This window comes from Dipodomys merriami, unplaced genomic scaffold (genome assembly GCF_024711535.1).
Source record: "Dipodomys merriami isolate MVZ:Mamm:240054 unplaced genomic scaffold, mDipMer1.0.p SCAF_35, whole genome shotgun sequence".
Taxonomy (NCBI): domain Eukaryota; kingdom Metazoa; phylum Chordata; class Mammalia; order Rodentia; family Heteromyidae; genus Dipodomys; species Dipodomys merriami.
In genome coordinates, this window is record NW_027205048.1 from 6,854,493 (window position 1) to 6,877,074 (window position 22,582).

Consider the following 22,582-nt stretch of genomic DNA (forward strand, 5'->3'; position numbering starts at 1 on the left):
CCGTGCACACCAGCGCGGGGTACTCAGGCACGGGCATACCCACTTGATTCCATGGGGGGAACATGACATGGCTTTTCACATGCCCTTCGAAACATTTGCATTTGTGTTTCTGAAAGGGGAGAGAAGGCAGGAAATTGTTGAAAACAATTCTACAAGCCCAACTTAAAGTGAAAGAACCCCCAAAAGCTTCAAGACAGACTCATCAACAACTCATGGAAACGGTTCCCATTTATTACTGGAGAAATGTGTACACAAAAATCCCCCAAGAACATCAATTTTGTGGACAATTGTGTCAACTCCCATAAGTAAAGAAACAGAGCGAGTGTGATCCGGAAGTGGTTCATAGCCTTTCTGATGATGGATGGAGTTGTTACCCTCTCTTTGCAGTCCATAGGCTCTGAGTGTGACTCATGGGAACTTCCCTCTTGGGAGTGACAGTTTGAATGCTATAACTACCATTTCAATCCCACTAAGCTTTAGAAAGTACTGGATTTGTTTAGTTTTATTGTAGACACAGTCACCGCTCAGAAAGGGTCCACCTGAATTCATCACTGCCCCTGACTGAGTTTGCCTTAAGTTAAACTCTGCTCAAATGGAAATAGAACAATCCATATGCAAAGAATAGTTGTCAAAAGTCTCCCTTCCTGAGCAGGAAATGGGAAGATGGTGATGCTTTTGTTGTTGTTGTTTTTGTATTTTTTTTAAAGATCATCAAAGTAAAGACTTCTCTTTCTCCCATCAAGGAATAAGTGAGCAGTTCCCTTAAAGCTTATCATGGAAGGATGGTATTGCACATTTCAAGCCCTAAATAATCTTTTATTTATTTTTTCCTGGATAGAAAGTTCTTCAAAAGGGCACACTACAGAATGAATTGGAGGCATACATACACTTAGTTCATCCAAAGAAAACATATTCTTAAAATCAAATAAAATCAAGTCTAGCATAGGAAGTACAGATTAGTTACCAGAAATACAAAGTGTTGTATAAATCTGAGCTTGTTTCAGAGGCCGCAGAGGGCTATTTCCCTTCTGTGACTCTTGAGATAGTGAGAAACGGGGTTCTGGGTGCCATAGCCTAGAGGCATGCTTGCCCCTGCAACGCACGCCAGACCGCCACCCTGTTTGCTCAAAATAATCTTTAGAAAGACTGATCTAGTCAAAAGTGGTTAATTTTGAATTCTTTGAAGCTTGCAAAAGCATATATATATATATATATACATAAATATATGTATATATATAAAATCTGGGAAGCAATTCTTAGAAAAAGATGTTTGCTTCAATGTGTAAAGAAGTTAGGTGAGATTCTAGAAACATTTCCAGCGGAACTTCTGCAAGTTAGAGGTAATTGACACCAGATAGGGATGGAGAGGATCTGTGTTCGAATCAAAAACAGCTCTGGCTTTTGCTTCGGAAGAGACTCAGTTTGGAGCCAACAGAATCAGGGTTAGGGAGGAACAGAGGACAGGACAGATAGAATACCTCCCCCCACCCCAGTTTTCTGCACCGTTATTACCCATTAACTTGTTTTTTTTTTCCTCTTTGAAGTTTCAGAGAACTGGCAGTTTATATTTAGTTATTGAAGGAGTCATATTAAAATTTTTTTCTCAATGAACCCCAAACCAGAAAGGAGATACATAGCTAGTTGTCTAGGTTTCCAAATGTTCTTTATACCTCCTAGTAAACTGCACAGGAAGACTAGGTGATGGTTTGTACTGTCTTGAAGAAATTTAAAAGGAAGCACTGACTCTTATGGGGTCATAGTAACCTCTTCATGCAGTCAGTATGTGATTCGAGCCACAGGTCAGTCAAATGCTAGGAAATATAGCCCTTAATATATGCACCAAGCCTGCTATAGGTATAATTCTATCACTAGAATGGACAAGCTGATTTGACTGTAACAACTGTAGTTTCCTTTGACATACAGCACGGGGGGAGGGAGGAGTAGAAAACACCTCTCCTGAGCTGTGGTCAGAACTTTTCAAGGTCAAGCATGGGGAGCCCAGCTTGACACAGGCCCATTCATTTAGATTTGGCAATTAGAACCAGCTTGTCCCCAACCCATTCTTCCAGGTCAGTGGAGCACAGGTGTCCCCCCACCCCACAGTGATCTGCAGAGGTCCCTCCCCACAGCAGAGAAAGGCTGCTGATGTTTTCTAGCAATGCAGTTTTGCACAAGGCAATCTAAATGAATCAGTACAGTTGTTGCGGGAAGGTTTTGCTTTTCTAGTTGGAGTCAGAATTGAGTTCAAAAGATACAAAGAAGAGCAGGGATTTTCATCATGGGGAGAATTAGGAGCCGATTTTAAAATGACCCTCTAGGACTCCCCACAGTCTCACTGTCCTATCCCCATGGCAGCCAGGCCCTTCTCCTGGAGACCAACAAGAAGAATAGCCAAACTACCTGCCTGTGCCCTTGTTTCTGGAATCCCTTGGCTTTTTCCTACCCTGGCATTTCATCTGCATGTTTATGGGTGAAACTCATTACCAAATGGAACACATGGCAGGCTCTTTATTATCTCCACCATGAAAACATGCTGGCAGCTGCTTGTCCACCACTGTTGCTGACAGTAGTAGGAACACACGGTCAGGAACCATGTGCCATAGCCCCCATCCCTCTATCTGCCAGGACAAGGCAAAAACTAAGACAACTCAGGCTTTGACCTGAGGCCATCAGTGCTGGACAGGGTACCGGGAACATAGCCTGAAGTGCACAGGCAATTGAGACCTGAGAGGGCTCCCTGCGAGGTTCAGTCTGCCTGCAGACCAGAGTTACTGGTCTCTCTCATCTGCTCAGGCCACCCCATCGGAGCTCTTTGCCAGAAAAATTAGTAGGTGCAACATATACTCATGGATTTGTGAGAGTAGTACTCAAGCTTAGATTTCCTCATAGAGCATAAGAGAACCCCAGAAAGCAGTTAGAATATTCACTACATCCTAGAATTCACTACATCATACAGACACAAGTAGGTCGGGGGCCTGCCACTTGGGCTCAAGCCCCACACTGCTTCCATTTGCCCCCAATGTCAGGTGGATACCTAGTAATCTCAGTCTTTAGAGCAACAGAATTTCTGAGACATTGTGCTCAGTGGTATTTGCACTTGAGTGTAAATCTGCAACCGGAGCCCCAAAGTGCAAGAACAAATGTGCCCTAACCTCCCATGTGTGGAGCTGGAGAGACTCCTCATCCCACGTATGATGCCATATTGTAACATGGCCTCAGCCACACATTCTAGTGAAAATCGCTAGACTCTGATTTGGATGAAGAGCTGCAGCGTGTGAGACCTCCTCTGTCTTCTTCAGCATTAGTTACCTCAGCACGCGGAATGTGAGGTCTCCAGGCACCAACATCCTCTCACGAAGGAGGCGGTGCTGGGGACACAGGCTGGCTTTCATTCGTGAGTGCTGAGTCACATGCACTGGTGCAAAATGTCCCTAAGAAGCTGCAGCACAGTGTGACCAACATCCAAAACCTAAAAAGCACATGCAGACTCACAAAACTGCCCTGGGTGGGTGAGACAGACAGACAGACACACAGACACAAACACACAGACACCCACACACACATCAGAGTGAACAATACTAGGCAAGGAGAGCTGTAAAGGCCAACTTAAATCTATTTGAAGCCATCTATTAAAGTTGAAGAGATTTCAGAGAAAAGCATGCCTTTTCTTAGCCTATTACCAAAGACTTTAAAATAAACTCAGCCTGGGTATGACCTGATTCATAGGATGCCACACAGACAGCACAGGACACTGTCAGAAGGGATGAACTTGTATGGGTAACAAGACATGGGATTTTTGTGTCCTTAAGAATATTATGGGCTATGGACAGAAATTACCTAGCAACATGCAGCCGGGCCAATCTGGAAACCATTTTTATCTGTCCTTTCTTTGCAAAGGTAATGCCTAAGCCAACTCCTGTCCTTGGCGTAGAGAAAGCATTCAGCACACTATCTGAATCAGAAAACAAGTCCAGGAGGGCTGCCTTCCTTTCTTTTCCTTACCTTTCTCTTAAAAAAAGATCCTAGCAATTTGCCAACCAGGTCCCACAATAAAGAGCCTATGGGGGGAAAAAAGTCGTTCAGAGGTTCAACCAGAGCTGCCTGGTTCCATGACTGACTTCCATCCCTGCCAGAGCCCAGGCAGAGGAGCACAAAGTGGGCAAGGAAAGGTGTGTGCTAAGTTACTGCTACCATGTGGGAGCAGCCCTCTGACTCCCCCTCCCCCTTAGCCACAGTGCTAGAGAATAAATATGTTTGTACTTTGGAATCAGCACACACTCTATCCTAAGGGCACTTGCTGGCTCTTATTGATACAGTCAGCACTATGGCAGACACAATTAAAGGAAAAGTTAAAGGGAAAGAAAAAGAGAGAAAAAAGAGGAAGAGAGGGAGAGAGGGAAGGAAGGAGGGAAGGAGGGAGGGAGGAAGGCAGGCAGGCCAGTCCTGTGTGGTCAATATGTCATGTAGAAAGGTCACCTGTGAACATTACTGCTGTGTTTGGGAACATAGAAATTTCTACCCATTGCTGCTTGGCAAGTGTTACTGTTGGTTGGCCCAATATTTGGCTCAGGGTACCGAGTGGCCAGACTTTCCCTTGGTGTGTTGTTGAGGGACGGTGCATTGTAAATTCTCCAATCAAAGTTTGGACCTTGATGCATCATCGCCCGCATCGTCGCCACTGCCAGTCCCTTTCTAGTTGCTGCTTATGTGTGGGACTTAGAAGAGTTTTGCTTTTTTCTTCATGTCGTTGCGCCTCCAAAGAGGTAACTTGTCAAACTCTTGAATGGACATTCCAAAGATGTCCCGAAACACTTCTGGGGCTAAGTGGCGCTGGAAAGAGAGAATAAAGCAGTGGTCAGTCAAGATGTCTGCACATGAGACCTTTAGAATGGCTCTCCAGTTTGTGTCCACCAGTTCTCCTCAGACTCAACCAACTGAAGATAAAAAATAAGCAAACACACAAATTAAGGGAAAAGAACAAGGGATAAAACACTGGACACCCCTCACACCTGTAATCCTAGCTATTCAGGAGGCTGAGATCATCATTCAAAACCACCTGAGTAGGAAAATTAATGGAGGAAGGAAGAAAGGAAGGAAAGAAAAAAGAAGGAAGGAAGGAAGGATGGATGGAAGGAAGGAAGGAAGGAAGGAAGGAAGGAAGGAAGGAAGGAAGGAAGGAAGGGAGAAAAAAATTCCAAAAGTAACTGCACCTATACTGAACATGCATCAACTATTTTCCTTGTCATTCCCCTCCCCAACAATGTAACAACTATTTATACGGTTTTACACTACGTTGTTAGTATCACAGTTCATTTAGAGATGATTTAAGGTGCTCATTAGGATTGCCAAGGTCATAGGCAAACACAACCCTATTTTATATAAACAATTTGAGCATCTGTGGATCTTAGTAACTGTGGGGAGGACTGGAGTCGATCCTTGCAGACACCAAGGAACACCATCATTATTATAAAGAACAGAGAATGACCAGAGACAGGTAACCACTCATGCTTGTGAGCAAGCATGGCCAGGTGAGACTCTCATCCCATCAAGTCAAAGAGTTTAAGATAGAATTAATGATTCTGTTACAACCCAGTGTAATAGGTTGAATAGGAATGGGGAGGTGGGGAAGGTGGCTCAGGGGTAGAGTGCTTGCCTTACATGCATGAGGCCCTGGGTTCAATTCCTCAGCACCACGTAAGCAGAAAAAGCCGGAAGTGGCACTGTGGCTCAAGTGGCTAGCCTTGAGCTGAAGAGCTGAGGAATAGCGCCCAGTCCCAGAGTTCAGGCCCCACAGCTGACAAAATAATTAAAAAAAAAAAAGAGGAATGGGGACTAGGAAGATGATTCACAATGATGGTGTCACTCTATTTCCGGTCCCTGAAGAGAAAATGGACAGTAGCAATAGAAAGCCAATGAGAACTCTGTGCTTACCAAAGTGGTCCCTAGGGAGCTTGACCCAACAGGAAGCCTGGGTGCCTGGCCTACCTGGGGGACCCTCATCTGTCACAGCTTCTAGGCAAACCGCCCCAGGACAGGGGCCACTTTTCTCTAAGCCAGCCTGGTGGTCTATACAAAGGCCCTCCCTTTTGTCAGGGAACAGTATCCACGCGTCCTGAGACTGCCAGCCAGAAATCGTAATTAAAATCATTCAGATGGAAAAATACAAAGATCAGTCTTCCATGTCTAAGGAGGTCTTGGGTTCATGCACCCAGATAACCCTTCCACGGGAATGCGGAAGCAGCCAAGGAGAGAACCTTAGCCAGAATAAACCATCTTCTCGTGACTCCCTTCTCCCCCTGCTTCTCTGTGGACTGAACCCAGACTGGGGCCAGATAAGGATCTAGACAATGTGAGGAGGGACAATGACTCCCTTTCTGTATCTCCAGCCCTAATTAAGGCAGCATCCAACTTCCCAAGAAAATGATGAAAAGTGATACTGTGCCTCTGGGGTAGTTCTTCTAAATATGGGGTATTCCTAATGCTGATTTAAGTATAAATTTAACCATAAAGAGAGTTAAATCTAAGTATATGTCCTGTACCATCGGCTTCCGGGAAGCCAGGAAATGCCCACACTTAGACAGTTAAAACTCCCTTCTGCTTTCTCATCTTGCCTGACACACTTTGCAAACAAGAGCCCTGTCTGGCTTGCTGCTGAACTCAGGTACTCCTAGAATGTTTATCACCCAGCAGGAGCAATAAACGCATGCTTCCACACTTGCTTCTGTCTCATGGCTTTGGTTCATTATAGAGATCCTCTGAGATTCTAGCCACCTCTTCATTTTATCTACAATGTGATAAATCTACATCTTTCTTATTTTTTTGTTTCGTTAGAGAAATGAGATCTTTCTTGGGAGAAAGTTGGAGAGAATGTAAAGGGATCGATCTGCAACTGAGTGTGGATTCTTGTTTTGCTTTGCTTTGCTTTGCTTTACCTCCAGCCGGGTTCTGTCCACGTCCCTCAGGATTTTGTTGCGCCCTCTGTTGGTCACCATGAGCATTTCATATGGAAATATCTGAGAAGGAACACAGGTATCCATTTTATTAAGAATCATCATTTATACTAGCATCGAGTGCTTCTAAGATAGAGCTTCCAACTTAGTATCACAAGATCATGAGAGTAGAAGGAGGGATCCTTAAGACCAGGAGAGGTGCTAATGTCTAGGAATGCTTTGCTACAGGAATATTAATGTTAGGAATGGGGGTAAAGGTTAATGTGCGAAGAGAGCTGAACCTGCCGGAATGCACGCTCTCTCTCCCATGCTGCTGTGATGTGGCAGGATGCCTTGTGCGGGGTTCATCATTCATCAGGCTCATCTCTCAATCTGGATGGATTCACGCAGCCAGGCTGACCCAGAAGAATACTCTGAAAGCTGGCACACTGAAATAAGCCCTGGCTGCGGTCCCCAGAGATATTAACTCCTAGAGCATGGAGGGAAGTTTAGGATATTCTAGAGCAAGAGTGACGTGTCATCCAGCTTTGCTCGGGATTAAGGAAGTTCACGGGATACAGACTAAGAAAGTCCTTGCTGGCAAACTGGAACATATGGGTCACCCTATCTAGAGCAGACTCCAGCTGTTCTGCTTGGTTCTGGATATGCCTTGGCATGTCCATGGCAGGACAGTGGACATGCACAGACAGAGAGAAAGAGGTACCTCAGGTGAACCAAGTACCACGGCAGTAAGGACTTAAACCTGTGCGCCTAATGTGACCAAAACAGTGGCATGGGAGGAGAAGTGCAATCTGACGTACCTTCCCTGGAAGCATCAGCCTAGATCAAAATGGGCCCTACACTCTGAGGAAGAGAAGGATCCAGCCCTTTGCAGGGCCCCGCCATCTGTGTGGGAGAAGGAAGGGAATGGCTGTACTTGCCTTTGGTTCCAACATGTTGGGCATGGACACTCCTCGGTCCATCCTCATTGCTGGCATGTGTCCATCTGGAAGGGTCTGTAACAGAAATGCCAGTTCCAGGATGAGCACAGATGGGGAACACGAGAGAGGATTGTGGGTGCTCAGCCTGCCCTGCCGGGCCTCAAACCTGCTGTTGTGCAGATGGGCCTTGTTCATTACCCTATCTTTTTCAACATGAGATCTTCAGTGAAAAAGAGCAAGAAAACTGCTCTTTGCAATCAGGTTAGGGAAAGATCCAACTTAATAACTATAGACTAATTACTGAATTTAGGCTGAGTATATGAAAATATAGAGTATGCAAAAAAAAAGAAAAAAAGGTCAAGTGTGTTACTGCTATGTTCTTACTTTAAGTCTTATATTTCTTTGTATTTTATATCTTTTCTCATTCTCCATCAAGGTTTTACAAGATTTTTTTAGCTTGAGGTCTGAGGATGTAACTCAGTGTTACAATGCTTAGCAGACACAAGGCACTGGATTTAATACCCAGCACTGGGGGAAAGAAAAGTTATAAAGGAATAAATGAATGACATGGGAACAGAATGTTCTTTCCCATTAGCCAAGGCCTGAGTTTCTTTCATTTGACAAGAGGCAAGAGAAGAAAGGACTAGAATACTGAGAGGTTAAAGTTCAAAGGAAGACACTGCACATGAGCAGACCACAGATGCTGGTTCACTGTCGCCCTAAGGAGGGTGCTCATAACTTAAAGCAAGACATTCCTCTCCTCTCATACAAGGCCTGGCTCAGGCTGTGTCCCCAAGGCGTGACTCAATTGCTGGGCCTGTTGCTCTTCACCCTAGAGAACAGTGGTTAGATAACCACAGAGCGTGCTTAGATCACCACAGAGAGTGCTTATACTTAGATTTTCTCTGGGGCAGGCAGCTGGACTGGAAAATGGTAGTTCTGCTTGCTGGTGTAGCCAAGTCAAGAAAGCCAAAGGGTCCATACCTGGTAGTCTGAAAAGAAAAGGAGAGGAAACTATGGTAAGGGAGAGACTATAAGAAAACATGGAACCACAGTGACTATGTTCTACTACAGTTCTCCAAACAGTCCTGGGCAACCCTGCCTTCTCTCTACTCTCAGTCTGTGCAAATCCTGAAGCCAAGAAATGCCTGCTCTAGCTTTTTTTTTTTAATTAAGATTTGTTTTAGCATACATTACTGGCACCAAGAGGATTTTATGGTAGTATCTGGATACACGTGTCCAATGTACTCCAGCAGCCTCATCCCTCTTTCCCTCTCTCTCTTATTCCCTCCCCGCTTCTCAAAACAATTTCAATAAGTCTCCTTGCTCGATTTTCACATATGCAAATATAGAGTACTTGGATCACTTTACCTTCAGTCCTCTCCTGCCCACAATACCTACCTACTTGCCCTGCCAACAGGAGATGTTTTCTCATCATTTTTTTTAGTGTACATTAATTAATTGAATCGAGGGTTTTCACCATGGTATTTAATACATATATATCTTTTCATCAGAATCACACTCTATTGCTCTCTATTTCCCCTCCTACCTGTTATTGTTTACAGGATATCCTATATAGTCTAGGCTGGCCTAAACTTGAGATCTTCCTGCCTCAGCTTCCCAAATACCTGGGATTACAGATGTGTACTGCCATACCCGACTCCACTCCCGCTTTAAATACTGGATTAAACGTTTTTCCCCTCTCCCTCAGTATCAGATGCATTTGGAGAACAGGGGCCATGTCTCGTTTATGGCTGCACCTCCAGCTATCTAATAAGAGTGTTCAGAGTACAGCAAAAGTGATAAAGACATGCTCGCCAAACTCAGTTCTCCTGGCTTTATTTCACTAGAGATCCTTGGAGATTTCAGTGATGACTGTTAGCACAGGAGGTAGCTGTGGTAAGACTACAGGTGCCACACGGCGTGCCGGACACCGGCAGCACACTTGTGATCCCGGCCTCTCCGGGAGCCTCACCTCGTACTCCCCCGCTGACATCCCCGTAGCTGTTGTACTGAGCAAAGTCCGTGGAAACTGGCTGAAAGGGGAAAACACATCATGAGATCACCACGGTGACCCTTTGGGAGTCAGGTGGAAAGGAGGAAGAGAGACATAAAATCCTCAGAACCCTTTCCAAACCAGTCTCCTGAACCTCATTCTTATTCTTTCCTATTTAATCTTCTACCACCATGACATAGGCTGCCCCCTCCCCTCCCCCCTTGTCTTGGTGAGCAAGTATCTCTTGCTGACAGATTAAAAAAGACATTTCACAGCATAGTTACATACTACTATGCTTGAGGGGAAGACAGCTGCAACAAGCTTTCTTTTCTTTTCTTTCTTTTTTTTTTTTAGAGTTAATGGCTCAAGTAATACCTTCAGCTTCATTGCCACCCCACTGATTAGTGTAATTTCCTCTTTAGCTTACACAGGCCATTCACTTATTGAAAGTCAATTTCTTCTTCAACAGAAATATTTACTTTGCTTGTATCTCAAAGTGATTTACCAGGTAATCAGAGCAATGACTAGAGTTTTCATTATATCCTCAAATGAAGATCAAAGAGTCAGATGATTCAGACAATACATCATAACTCCAATCAGGAGCAGAAGGGATAAGTATAGAAGCAACCAATTATAGAGAAGTCTTACCCTGTGAAGCCCATTTTTTCCATAACCAGGGAGAGACGAGGTTTTAGATGATGGAGCATGTGGAGCTGATAAGAAAAAGGCAAAAAAAGCAATATGTAGCTGGGTGCCAGTGGCTCACTCCTGTAATCCTAGCTAGTCAAGAGGCTGAGGTCTGAAGATCACAGTTTGAAGCCAGCCCAGGCAAGAAAGTCTGGAACACTTATCTCCAATTATCTACCCAAAAGCCAGAAGTGGAGGTGTAGCTCAAGTAGTAGAGCGCTAATCTTGAGCCAAAAATTTCAAGGACAGCATCTAGGTCCCAAGTTCAAACCCTAGGTCTGCACACACACACACACACACACACACACACACACACACACACACACACACACACACACGCACACATACACACACACACATGCACACACATGCACACACACACACGCACACACACACGGGAGCCAGAAGTCCAATCATCAATGCAATCGGCAGTGGATCTTCCTTTGGGAAAGAAGGCTTCCAATCACATTGGGTGCCAGCATTCACAAAATGCCATCACACCCAAGGCCACAGGAACGTTATCGTAACAGGGAGAGTGACATCCAGCCCCGCTGTGGCTCCAGCGTAGCTGTGCTTTCCACAGTTCTGGCATCTAAGAGCTGAGCACACTTTATCTCTTTGTATTCACGATGCAGTCCTCACAATGACTCAGCCATCATTTCCATTTTACCAAAGAAGAAACAGGAGCTAAGAAGAGCCAAACATCCTGCCCAGTCCACTCAACTGGCAAAACAACTGTGGGTGAATTTGAACCCAGGGGTGGATGAATGCACAAGCGCCAGGCCCCAGCTGTAACAGACCGAGAGCCAACCCTGTGACATCACAAAGATCTGTCAGCCAGCCACGGCTGGGCTCCTGGAAGGCCTAGATCCTTCACTCTTGTCTGTGCAGGGCAGGGATGCCAGGCAGGTTGTTGGGTTGTAAAGGGTGCTGATGTGGGTTTGAATCCCGCCATTTCTGTAGCTTAGTATTACTGCATGTTTCGGGGTGGTGTTTAACCTTTGAGGTCTCCATGCCTAGATCTACAGAGGTGCAGTGTTGCATATTTATGGAGACCTGAATCAGAGAATCAGAGAAGCTTTAGAAATTTGTAAATCATTGTAAGTGGTTTAAGGCGAACACCCAGACAACCATCCAGGCCAGCGTGCCGCAGGCAGGTGTCTGGCTGCCAGTCTGTGAAGGCAGGGGGCGGTGCTCACCTGAGTGGATGGGAGAATCATAGCGACTGGCAGACAGCGATGACCTTTCCCGGCTCTCCTTCTCCATCTCTTCCTTCAGGATCAGCTGCCCCAGGCCTGAGTTAAGCTATTCATGGGGAAAATAAAAATGAAAGCAAGATCTGCCAAATCGTTTCAGCCCTGAGCCTGGCGTGGTATCTCAAGAGGGGAGACAGGCCCTGAGGTCTACATCCATTCTCTTTTTCAGGGTGTCAGCTCCCTGTCACAAGGGTGTGTTCCTTCCTTTCTTCTGAGTGCCACTGAGAGATGGCAGAAGGCAATGTGAGTGTGTGAGGAACTTTTGATGTGGCCAGAGCAGAGTATACATAGCATCCTTAACAAAGAAAGAAAGAAATTGCAGCCAAGTGCCAGTGACTCACGCCTGTAATCCTAGCCACTCAGGAGGCTAAGATCTGAGGATCCTGGTTCAAAGCCAGCCCAGATATAATAGTCCAGGAGACTCTTTTTATCTCTAATTAGCCACCAGAAAGCCAGAAGTGGTGCTATGGCTCAAAGTAGTACAACGCTAGCCTTGACCAAAAAAAGAACTCAGGGAAAGCACCCAGGCCCTGAGTTCAACTGAAAAGGGGGGGGGAAGCGTGGGGGGAGAAGGAGAAGGAGAAAGAAAGAGAAAGAGACGGAAGGAACTGTAAGCCAAGCACCAGTGGCTCTTGCCTGTAAGCCTAGCTACAGAGAAATCAGAAATCTGCAGATGGCAGTTCAAAGTTAGCCAGGGTAGAAAAATCTGTGAGACTCTTATCTCTAATTGACCAACAAAAAGACAAAAAGTAGTGGTGTGGCTACAGTAATAGAGAGCTAGCATTGAGCAAAAAAGTTAAGGGACAGTACCCAGTCCCTGAGCTCAAGCCCTAGTACCCCTCCTGCCCCCAAAAGAAATTACATTGATTTGTTTTTAAAAACAGAAAAAAAAGTGTACATGCATAGTGCGCATATTTTAGAAAATCTGGAAAAAGAAGAACTCATCATCCACTACTCAACTGCATTTTGGCTTACAATACTCTTTATAGATCTTTTTTACATGTATTTTATGCAAGAGGAGGGCTGTACTTTTCCCTCATCTAATGACTGCTAGGTACATTCCTCCTGACTTTGGGACACTTTTTGCCAGTCCCTGATTGGTTAGAGAGAGTGTGGGAGTGACTATCGGGGATGTGGTATGCTCTGGCTGGGGGCCTACTGGGGGAGTCTCATGGGACACTCTCTTTTTTTCTCCCAAGTCCAGGCATACACCAAGGTTCTCGGTCCCTAGGGAAGGCTGGTGTGGAGGAATGCTCTAGCCCACCCCTGTGCTGCCTGGTCCTTTTGTGTCTTTTCAACCCACGAACCTGCATATCTACCCTACACAGTCCTGAGCTCATCCTTGGGGCAAAGTCCCAACCACCCCAGGTCCCTCTGACCTCTAGCTCCAAGCCACTGTCTGTCTCTTGTTATTATAGTTGCCAGATGCCAACTGTGTTTTGCCTACTGGACTACAAACTCCTGGAGGGCTTCCTTGCTTCTCTTAAGTGTAGACAGCAGTGATTAGATAGATAGATAGATAGATAGATAGATAGATAGATAGATAGATAGATAGATAGATAGATCGATGAACTTATAGAACTGGACTGAAAACTTTTGCAAAGTAGTGTCAGGACAAACCTTCATCAACTGCTCTTCCTGAAGCTGCCGGCGTCTCAGAAGTTCCTCTTCATCTTCTTCTCTAGATCTGCGTCTCATGTCAGTTCCTAATTTCCACAGCAAAGACAATCTCTCACATTAGCCCATTGGCAAGGGAATCTTGACTAGTCCATCTGGGTTCGGTTTGTTAGGCTGGCAAGATCAGCTGCGGTCTTTAACATGTTTAAGTAAGTAACATAAGGGGGAATAATGCCTATTATCAATGTAAGGGGGAATAATGCACCACTGACTGGCTTCTCAAGGAAAATGGGGCCTTTTGATAAACCAGTCCAAAGTATGAACTTGGGTCTCCAAATCCATGTTTGCTAACTCAGCACTGGGGTTGCTATGGTCACTGGGCCTTGAGTCTTATACTAACCACAGTTAGTAGTAAATGGGAGGGTCCTCTCCATCTATTATGGGATGTCCCTGAGATCAGGTTTTAAAAAGGAGATGAATTCAAATTTATCTACATGTCTATAAACTGGTAAGATTTGTTACTCTCCTATGACAAGTTTTAAAATCTTATAATTTTTCCTTTTCCTCCTTCCCTCACTCCTTTCTTCCTTTCTTTGTTCCTCCTTCCTTGTTTCCTTCCCATATTTCTTCTACCTTCTTTCCCTCCTCCCATCCCCGCCCCCCTCTCTGTTGTTGTTTGGTGCCAGTACTGGGGCTGGAACTCAAGATATTAAGTTCATTTGCTTTTTTCTTTTGCTCAAGGCTGGTAATCTACCTCTTAAGCCATAGCTCCATTTCAGGCTTTTTCTGATTAATTAGAAATCAAGAGCCTCATAGACTTTAAAACCTGGAATGACTTGAACTATGATCCTCAGATCTCAGCCTCTTGAGTACCAGGACTATAAATGTGAGCCACCAGTGTCCGGCATCATTTTTCTTTTTTAAAATACTTAGATTTTTCAAAATACTACCACCCACCTTTCTACTCTTAGTAAATTAATTAGTAAACAAATGAATTATAAATTCATTAGAAATTAATAAATTCATTAGCTACCCATCAAAGGATAGACAATTGATTTTTCTCTTTCCGTACTTTGAAAAATAATCCCAAAAGTTTTATACTAATATGTAAATAAAAACAAGGTTTATATAGCTAAAGTGTTTTTTTAGAGCAATATAGTATGTTGTGTATAATTCTTAAACTATTTGGAAAAAGAGAGACTGAGAATGGGAAGAAGGAATCTGAATAGTTGGAAGATTAAGATAATGCCTGTTTTTCCAGAATTGGTTGAGTTAATCTGGGTATGGGAGGGAAAAGGAAAGTTTGCTAATCTAATCAAAATAAACTAACAGTCTTGATTCTCATGATTTTAATAAATGAATCAGACATCTTTCTTATTTTGAAACTCAAAGCAACTTTAAACTATTTAGAAAGTTTCAACAACTGGAATGTTTAGATGCTTTAATGTCCTCACTAAGCAAAATAACTAAGGGAGGAACCTCAAAAGCCTTATGGCACAGATTGGTAGATTCTCAAAAGTTTTAAAAAATCATACATGCCAATGTGAATTTTCTCATTTTAGATCACACTAGTAAAAATTAATAGACCCAAGTTTGCAAGAATTACATAAGTCATATCAACATAATTACAGAATACTTGTGAAAAGCATGCTAAGTAAATTTTCCTTCATCTGTTTCTATAAATATTAATTGCTTTGAAATCCACTTTCCTTTGCTTGGTAAATTTATGCCAAGGATAATTTGATAAAAAAAAACAAAAATAGTCTGATGAAGCAGATTAGGGAAATCTGGAAAATTGAAGGCCTTCTAAGTTGTCAACAGTAACGTGATAAGATCATCATATTTTTGTAAGTAAGGCTGACTTCACTCAATTTTCAGAGTTAGCTTCTGGCTTGTTAATATCCCTCTTCAGACGGAGTGATTTCACGACTGACAAAACGGTAGAGACACAGACACAACGGAGAGGCACAAAGCAAGGAATGAGACAGTTCCAATGTGACATATTAGCTCAGGATTTATGGAAATGACAGGTGTAACATCACATGACTTCACACAATAGTTCAGAACACCTACTCCTCAGCAACAGCACTTCTTAGTAATAGAGAAGGTGATGTTTGCAAGAAAAGTGAAGGTTAGGAAAAATTGCAGATATCCTCTAAGACAACTTTATGAAGTCATGCTTCAAGGATGCCCACTAGACTCTGATTATATAGAACATTGCTCTCACCAAGAGGCGGAAAGACAACTGTGTTCCAGAGTTGCTGCTTTTCTAGTGATAACTGAGCATCCATGTGGACCATCATTTTGGACAGTCCTGGACGTTAGTGGGTTGATTGGAGCCAGGCTCTATGAGATCTGTTTTTGTAAACTGTTTGCACTTTTGCACACAGACTGTGATTACATTCATTCTTTTCTCTATTCTACCCCCTTTGGTCATGCGTTTCTTAAGAATCTTTGATGGGCATGTTTTCTAGCATGTTTCTGAGCATATTATTTTGATTTGCAATTTTTCAACAGGAACCAGCTGTGTGGGGAGCATACCTACGGCCGCCAGAGAGGGGGGACCAGGCCAGTGGTCCGTTTCAATCTTTGGTATCTCGTTGGGGTCTGGCGCTTGGGCTGCTGGGAACTTGGAAAACTTGATGATGTCTTCTGAAGACTTGCTCTGGGCTGCCAAGGCAGCTGTATCTAGGTGGGAACCAGGGTTGCTTAGCTATCCGCCTGTAAGGTAGTGGGAGTACCACCCCCACAGACACAATTTTCTCATTCTCTAGAAGTTTCAATTCTAGAAGGTTCTGTACATCATCAGGAACAATTGCCCGAGAACTCCTGTCTTGATGGTCAGAAACAAAACTTGATTCTCTATCTGTTCTGTGTCAGAAAACCCTCATTTGCTTAATGCTAGCTCTGTTCCTCTATTTACATCCAAATGAATAAAATTAAATAAAACAAAACCAATTCAATAAACTTAAATTTCAGTTCCTCTGTTTCATAGATGTATTTCAAGTGCTGTGCATTACTACAGAATTGGGGGCCATTGTGTTAGACAGCACAGTATGGAACAATTCTACCATCATAGAAAGTTCCAGGCTGAATGACTCTCCAAATGTGAACCCTTTTAGAATTAGAAAACCTGGACAATTAGAAATCTGAATGATTAGAAATATCCATAGACTCCAGTTAAAAGCATGACAATGTCAATTGCTAATAGTTATTCATCTTTAGAAGGATGGCTGATTCTGTATCTTTGGAGCAGAAGCTACAAATCAATTGGTCTAACTGATCTTAATCTTTTTATATTTCATATGAGTCTTTGTGCCTTAGGAGAAAATGAGCAGATTTCATTCCAGATGGCAGGAATTCAAGACTGTGGGTTTTGTTTGGTCTGTCCACTTACTTGCTTTGTCTGTCCCACCAGTAAGTCAGCCAACTTTAAAACAACTCATATCTGTAATCCTAGCTACTCAGGAGGCTGAGATCTGAGGATCCAGGTTCAAAGCCAGCCCAGGCCAAAAAAAAAAAAAAAAAAAAAGTACGTAGGACTCTTTATCTCCAATTAACCACCAAAAAAGCTGAGAATGGAGCTGTGGTTCAAGTTTCAGAGTGCTAGCCTTGAGCTAAGAGCTTAGGAATAGTGCTTTGGCCCTAGGACTGGTGTGCATGCATGTGCGTGCATGTGCACACGCATGCACACACGTGCACACACACACAAAGCCAGTTTATAGTTCTTTCTTTTTTTATTTTTGGTCGGTCATGGGGCTTGAACTCTGACTTGGGTGCTGTCCCTGAGCTCTTCAGCTCAAGGTGAGCACTCTACCGCTTGAGCCACAGCACCACTTCCGGTTTTCTAGTGGTTTATTGGAGATTAGAGTCTCACGGACTTTCCTGCCCAGGCTGGCTTTGAACCACAGTCCTCAGATCTCAGTCTCCTGAGTAGCTAGGATTACAGGCATGAGCCACCGGCACCCAGCTTAGTTTATAGTTCTTAAAGGCTACGATTTGGTTAAAGAAGGACTCACTGGCCTAGAGCACCAAGTATAATCACAGTTGGAGCAAAACAAATCAAACTAAATGGCCAGTTCCTGATTCTAGATAATTGTACATATTGGCCTGAAACATTATTCAACATTTCCAAATATACTTATTAAGCATTAAGTATATTTTTTTCTCCTGAGATCATATACTTTAAAATCTGGAAATAACCTTCTGAATCTTCAGCAGCTCCAATCTCCCCATTCTTGTAATAACCTTCTGGGTTTCAATTTGCTTATGCCACTGGACCAAGGTTAGTCAGGAATAACAGATAAAATCTTGGCCAGTCATGGAACAACGTTTCTTAGAGTCTCTAAGCTCCTGGGAAGCAATGCTTAGCTTAGGAAATGCTGATATTGATCCCCTTCTCAGAAATGCCAAAATATGTTCGCATGGGAAAGACAGAAGCTCTGGCCTACAATTTTAATCTAGCATTTCCCAAAAGCACTGGGGCACAGGGACCAGCATAGGGCAAGGCATGGAAGGGTGACTCTGGGGAGCACGCTTTGGAAAGGGCTGTGCTACCTAATTACCTCAGACTGAAAGTAGAGACTTCAGCCACTAAATAAAGATAATTAACTCCCTCCAAAGAAAGTCTAGCATCATCCAACCTCCTAAGTTGTCATTGTTTGACCATTTTTGTTTAGAGAGATAGGGCCTACAAATTTTAATATGAAGAAGCCCCTCCTAATTGATAAGGTTTCTGAGCTTACTTTTAAAGAAAAGAGCATGACTTCAAACAGTACTTACGCAGTAGAATTGGTGAAGTCAGTAGTTAAACATTCACATGTTAATGAGTGTGTGGGAAGACATTAAACCATAAAAAAAACAAAAGCAAAAACAAAAACAATGTTAACAAACTTAAAAGGCAAGCAGGTGATGTAAAACTTTAAAAATAATGAGCAAAAATAAATCACAACTCTAGATCCATTACAATGCCTATTTTTTCCCAGGAATTTTGGCCTACAAGTTTTTCCATGTGTATTTTTAACTTGAATTGTCAACTGTGTTCTAAAGGTAGCCTTCAAATTGCCAGGTATAATTTGTGTAAAATTGTCTAAAACCACAGGAAGGACAGGTTTGGCCTATTCACTAATATTTATGGCAGACAAATCCACAATAACTTAATAATGGTGAAGGAGAATGTGATGTACAGAAAGTAATGTAGATTTCTTGAGTTAAAAACATCTATATTCACTGCTGGTGGCTCATGCCTATAATCCTAGCTACTCAGAAGGCCGAGATCTAGGATCACAGTTTGAAGCCAGCCCAGGCAGGAAAGTTTGTAAGACTTTTATCTCCAATTAACTTCCAGAAAGCTGGAAGTAGAGCTGTGGCTCAAGTGGTAGAGAGCTAGCTTTGAACAGAAAAGCTCAGGGACAGTGCCCAGGCCCTTAGTTCAAGCTGTTAGCTCAAAAGAGCAAAGAAAGAAAATCTGTATTCCCAGAAAAGGAAAACATAAATCCACTAAAGTGATTAAGTTGCAGTAATTTCAGAAAACAGCTGATCTAACTCACCAGTCCTTACAATGAGAAAACTGAAGTTCAAAGGTGGAACTAGGCCACCACCTGCCTTCCCTGTGTCCTGGCTACTGCACTGTGTACACATTTGTATGTCTCATAATCATTTTTCTAGGTAACTTGTTTTCACTAGTTTTATGTAGTCAAACCAACCAAAAGCTCCTCAAAGTACTGTAAAGACTGGTGAGTTTATTCGATGGCAATAAATAAATAGAAGTTGTTAGGATGTCTGAGGGGTGTTGTGTGACTGATCCTTTGCATTCTTTTACAAATGGAATGGTACATGGTAGTTTGATGGATGCAGAAATAGGCTAGAAGGTTTCTAGTTGAGCTAAGTATTCTCTATCCAGGAAAGTCAACTTTACCATATTTGTGTCTTATTGGACCCTAAAGACATATACTATGTGATCCCCTTCCCCGAGTTTGATTCTCAAACTGAGACAGAAGTTGGAGACAGAAGTCGCAAAGAGGAAGGAGTCCGGCTAACTCTGCTATTTAAAAGCTTACAAGGAGGAAAGCGAGTTTTACCATGCTGTTTGTAGATGGGTGGTTTTCGGTAGATGTTGATCCCTTGATCTGTGGAAAGGAAAAGGCAAAGGTGTCTGATTATAGGAACCAGTTCAGCAATGGGAAAACAGAACAAACCAAAGGGCCAATCACACGGAAGACTCTTGAACAAAAATACCCCAGAAGGCTAACTTCTGTATTACAAAGATTGAGTATATGGAAAGAAAAGATCACAGAAATGTATGAATTACTACAGACAAGTGGTATGGAAACCTTTGTAATACATCTTAACATAGAGAGAGACGTCACTTATTCATGAGCCATTTATTTGATACTTCCCTGAAAGTAGGATTAAAACAGGAAGAAATGCGAGGTCTGGAGGCACTCTAATGGTAAGAAGACATCATCAGTTTGGGGAAAATAATCCCCAAATTGTAAGTGTCTAGAAATTGAGCTCCCCAGAGATTCCAGTGGCTCAATTTACTGGGTGGATGAATGAATGGGACAGTATGCACAGTGACACAGAGATACTTGTATGCACAGGGCTAGCCTGGTATGCTAATGGGATGTCCATCAAAGTCCTAATGTGTGGAAGCTAAAGTGAAAAAGTAAAAAAGAAAAGAAAGAAAAAGAGACACTAGTCATAAATTTATACAGGGACCCAGCTCATTTTGCTACCTTTTATTTTAACTGCAAATACTTAGGAAGGTATACCCAGAATCTCAAATGCTATATCTGTAGGACATTCTTTATGTGAAAAAACAAACCCTCAAATATACAAGGACTTTGAAGATTCAATAGAACTTCTTAAAATAGGTAGCACTAGCTCAGAAATACCAAAGTTCCTGACTCCTTTTTTTTCCTGTTTTACTGGTAAGTTTGAAAATGCAAAAGAAAAAAGGATGAATACAGATTCCAACTACATGGTCTTCCATTAACCTATTGGGTGATTTATCAAGCTGATTGCAATGATATACATGGTGAGCAATTATGGCCCATCAATTTCCCTTCACTGAACTCACCCAAAGGGTGAAGCTACCGATAGGCCCTGTTTTCTTCTAGTTTCTGAAGGTAAATTATTATTATTTATGCTGTGACAGCAAAGCGTGTGGCTGGTAGAGCAAAGCTTGCAGCATCAAGTCTAAATTGCAAGATATCTTTGTGGGCTGAGGGGGAGACTTGTCAGTTATGCACTGCAGACAGACTAATCAACCAATGTAATGTCCATCTCTCTGAAAGTCTATAGAAAACTTTCCACATTGGAGGCAAACAGGATATCAATCAGTCTGCTATCTATCTGTTTATGTGCAGGTGGCACTGTGGTTCAATCTTTGGGAAGCTTTAGGATGAGAAAATAACTAGACTGCCACTGTGATAATGAACTGACACTCAAGCAGAGTGATATCTTAGAAGGTGTGAACGTAAATAACAACAAATCCCAGTTCAAACAACCCAGTCTCTCTTCTACTCCCACCCTCTTCAAAAACAAGTTGAGGCCTGATGCTGGTGGCTCATGTCTGCAATCCTAGCTAGTTACAAGGCTGAGATCTGAGGACTGAGGTTCAAAGTCAGCCCAGGCAAAAGACTCTGCGAGACTCTTACTTCCAATTATTCAGCAAAAAGCCAAAAGTGGAGGTGTGGCTCAGGTGGAAGAGCAGCAGCCTTTAGAGAAAAGCTAACGTAACGTGCCCTTGGCCCTGAGTTCAAGCCCCAGTACCAGCAAAAATAAATAAATATTTGAAAATAGTGAGAGCTGAGGATACTGAGGATATGGCTCCATGCTAGATTTGTTCCCCAGTAATGCAAAGTAGTAGTAGTAGTAACTTTTGGGAGAAAACTTAACCTTCCATGCAATTGTGGCACTCCATAAAGACGCTTTGCAAGGCCCTATGGGTAGATCCTGCAATTTAGGGTTTGTCCTCTTTGTGCATCCCAGTTAACAAGCATGAGAAATGGGAGACGAGACAAGGATACAGCTACATTCTACACTGTGACAGGACATCAAGACAGACATGTCAGCTCCTACCTGGAACATGGAAATGTTTAGGGGCCTGAGCGTAAGTTGGAGTTAGAGGGCGGCTGTCGGGCCGGTAAGGGAGAGGGGAGTTCCGGCCGCTGGACGGCTCATTGCCTCCAATGAGAAGAATGGAGAAAACAAAAATGAGGGGAGAACAATAAAGAAAACCAAGCAAAGTGTCATCAAAATTCAACCCAACAAACTAGAAGGAGGCAGTACATCAGAAAGGAGAAGCGAAGGAAACAAACTCAATTGGTCAAGTTGCCTTGCAATGGTGGTTTCAGATTGAGTTTTCCAAAGGAGACATTTGAGTCCACGTGGGCAGTTAGCATTTCCATCTGTCATTCCGATAGCATGCGGTGGGAGGCAGTGAGCTGGGCGAGCGAGCACACTGTTAGATGGCAAGAATGTTGGGAGGAATGGAACATCACAGGCTACTGGCTGAAGACCACTCATCAGATGGTCAAATCTCAAGCATGTACAGAGGACGGGTATGCAAGCCCCACCCCGGGCATGACTGTTTCCAAGCAGGATGGCACAGGCTGGTCATCAGAATGTATTTCTGGAAAGTGAGGGCTGAGTCCGAGCAGTGCCCCAGGCCTCCCCCTCAGCAGTACAAAGTGCCTTCATTGCAGCATATGTTTCTGTTTTCGTCTCTCAGAAATACACAAATGGAATCAGGCCCTCTTCTGGCCAGGTATTTACGGACTTCTGTCTTCCTCTGCTTCCAACATGACACCCCACCTGAGCCAATGATTTATCACTAATACATGTACTCAACACCCAGACTGGTTAGGTATTAGGCTACTGTGAATGACAAATATGAAATAGAGTCTCTGCCCTTCTGGGTCTCAGAGTCCAGCTATCCCAGCAGAGAGAGAGAGAGAGAGAGAGAGAGAGAGAGAGAGAGAGAGAGAGAGAGAGAGAGAGAGAGAGAGAGAGAGAGAGAGAGAGAGAGAGAGAGAGAGAGAGAGAGAGAGAGAGAGAGAGAGAGAGGGAGTGTGTGTGTGTGTGTGTGTGTGTGTGTGTGTGTGTGTGTGTGAAATATCACCCTAAACTACTCTATTAAAAAGTCAACTT

At 43.3% G+C, this 22,582-nt stretch overlaps 1 protein-coding gene across 14 annotated transcripts in view; it reads right to left on the minus strand.

Moving 5' to 3' along the window:
* Window positions 1-210: 210 nt before the first annotated feature.
* Window positions 211-22,582, minus strand: part of Ablim1 (actin binding LIM protein 1) — a 285,103-nt gene continuing 262,731 nt past the window's right edge. For 4 of the 14 annotated variants that reach the window (XM_069988071.1, XM_069988076.1, XM_069988073.1 and 1 more), the window contains exons 15-21: window positions 21,512-21,616; window positions 19,507-19,554; window positions 15,968-16,114; window positions 13,430-13,515; window positions 11,753-11,858; window positions 10,515-10,579; window positions 9,686-9,906 (exon numbers count right to left, since the gene is read on the minus strand). In XM_069988071.1, coding sequence (XP_069844172.1) covers window positions 9,736-9,906; window positions 10,515-10,579; window positions 11,753-11,858; window positions 13,430-13,515; window positions 15,968-16,114; window positions 19,507-19,554; window positions 21,512-21,616 — 728 coding nt within the window. In that variant the 3' untranslated portion in view covers window positions 9,686-9,735. Of the gene's footprint in view, window positions 4,831-6,932; window positions 7,014-7,870; window positions 7,946-8,854; window positions 8,863-9,685; window positions 9,907-10,514; window positions 10,580-11,752; window positions 11,859-13,429; window positions 13,516-15,967; window positions 16,115-19,506; window positions 19,555-21,511; window positions 21,617-22,582 lie in introns of those variants that run through there. The other 10 variants (XM_069988072.1, XM_069988078.1, XM_069988085.1 and 7 more) reach the window with 9 other exon arrangements.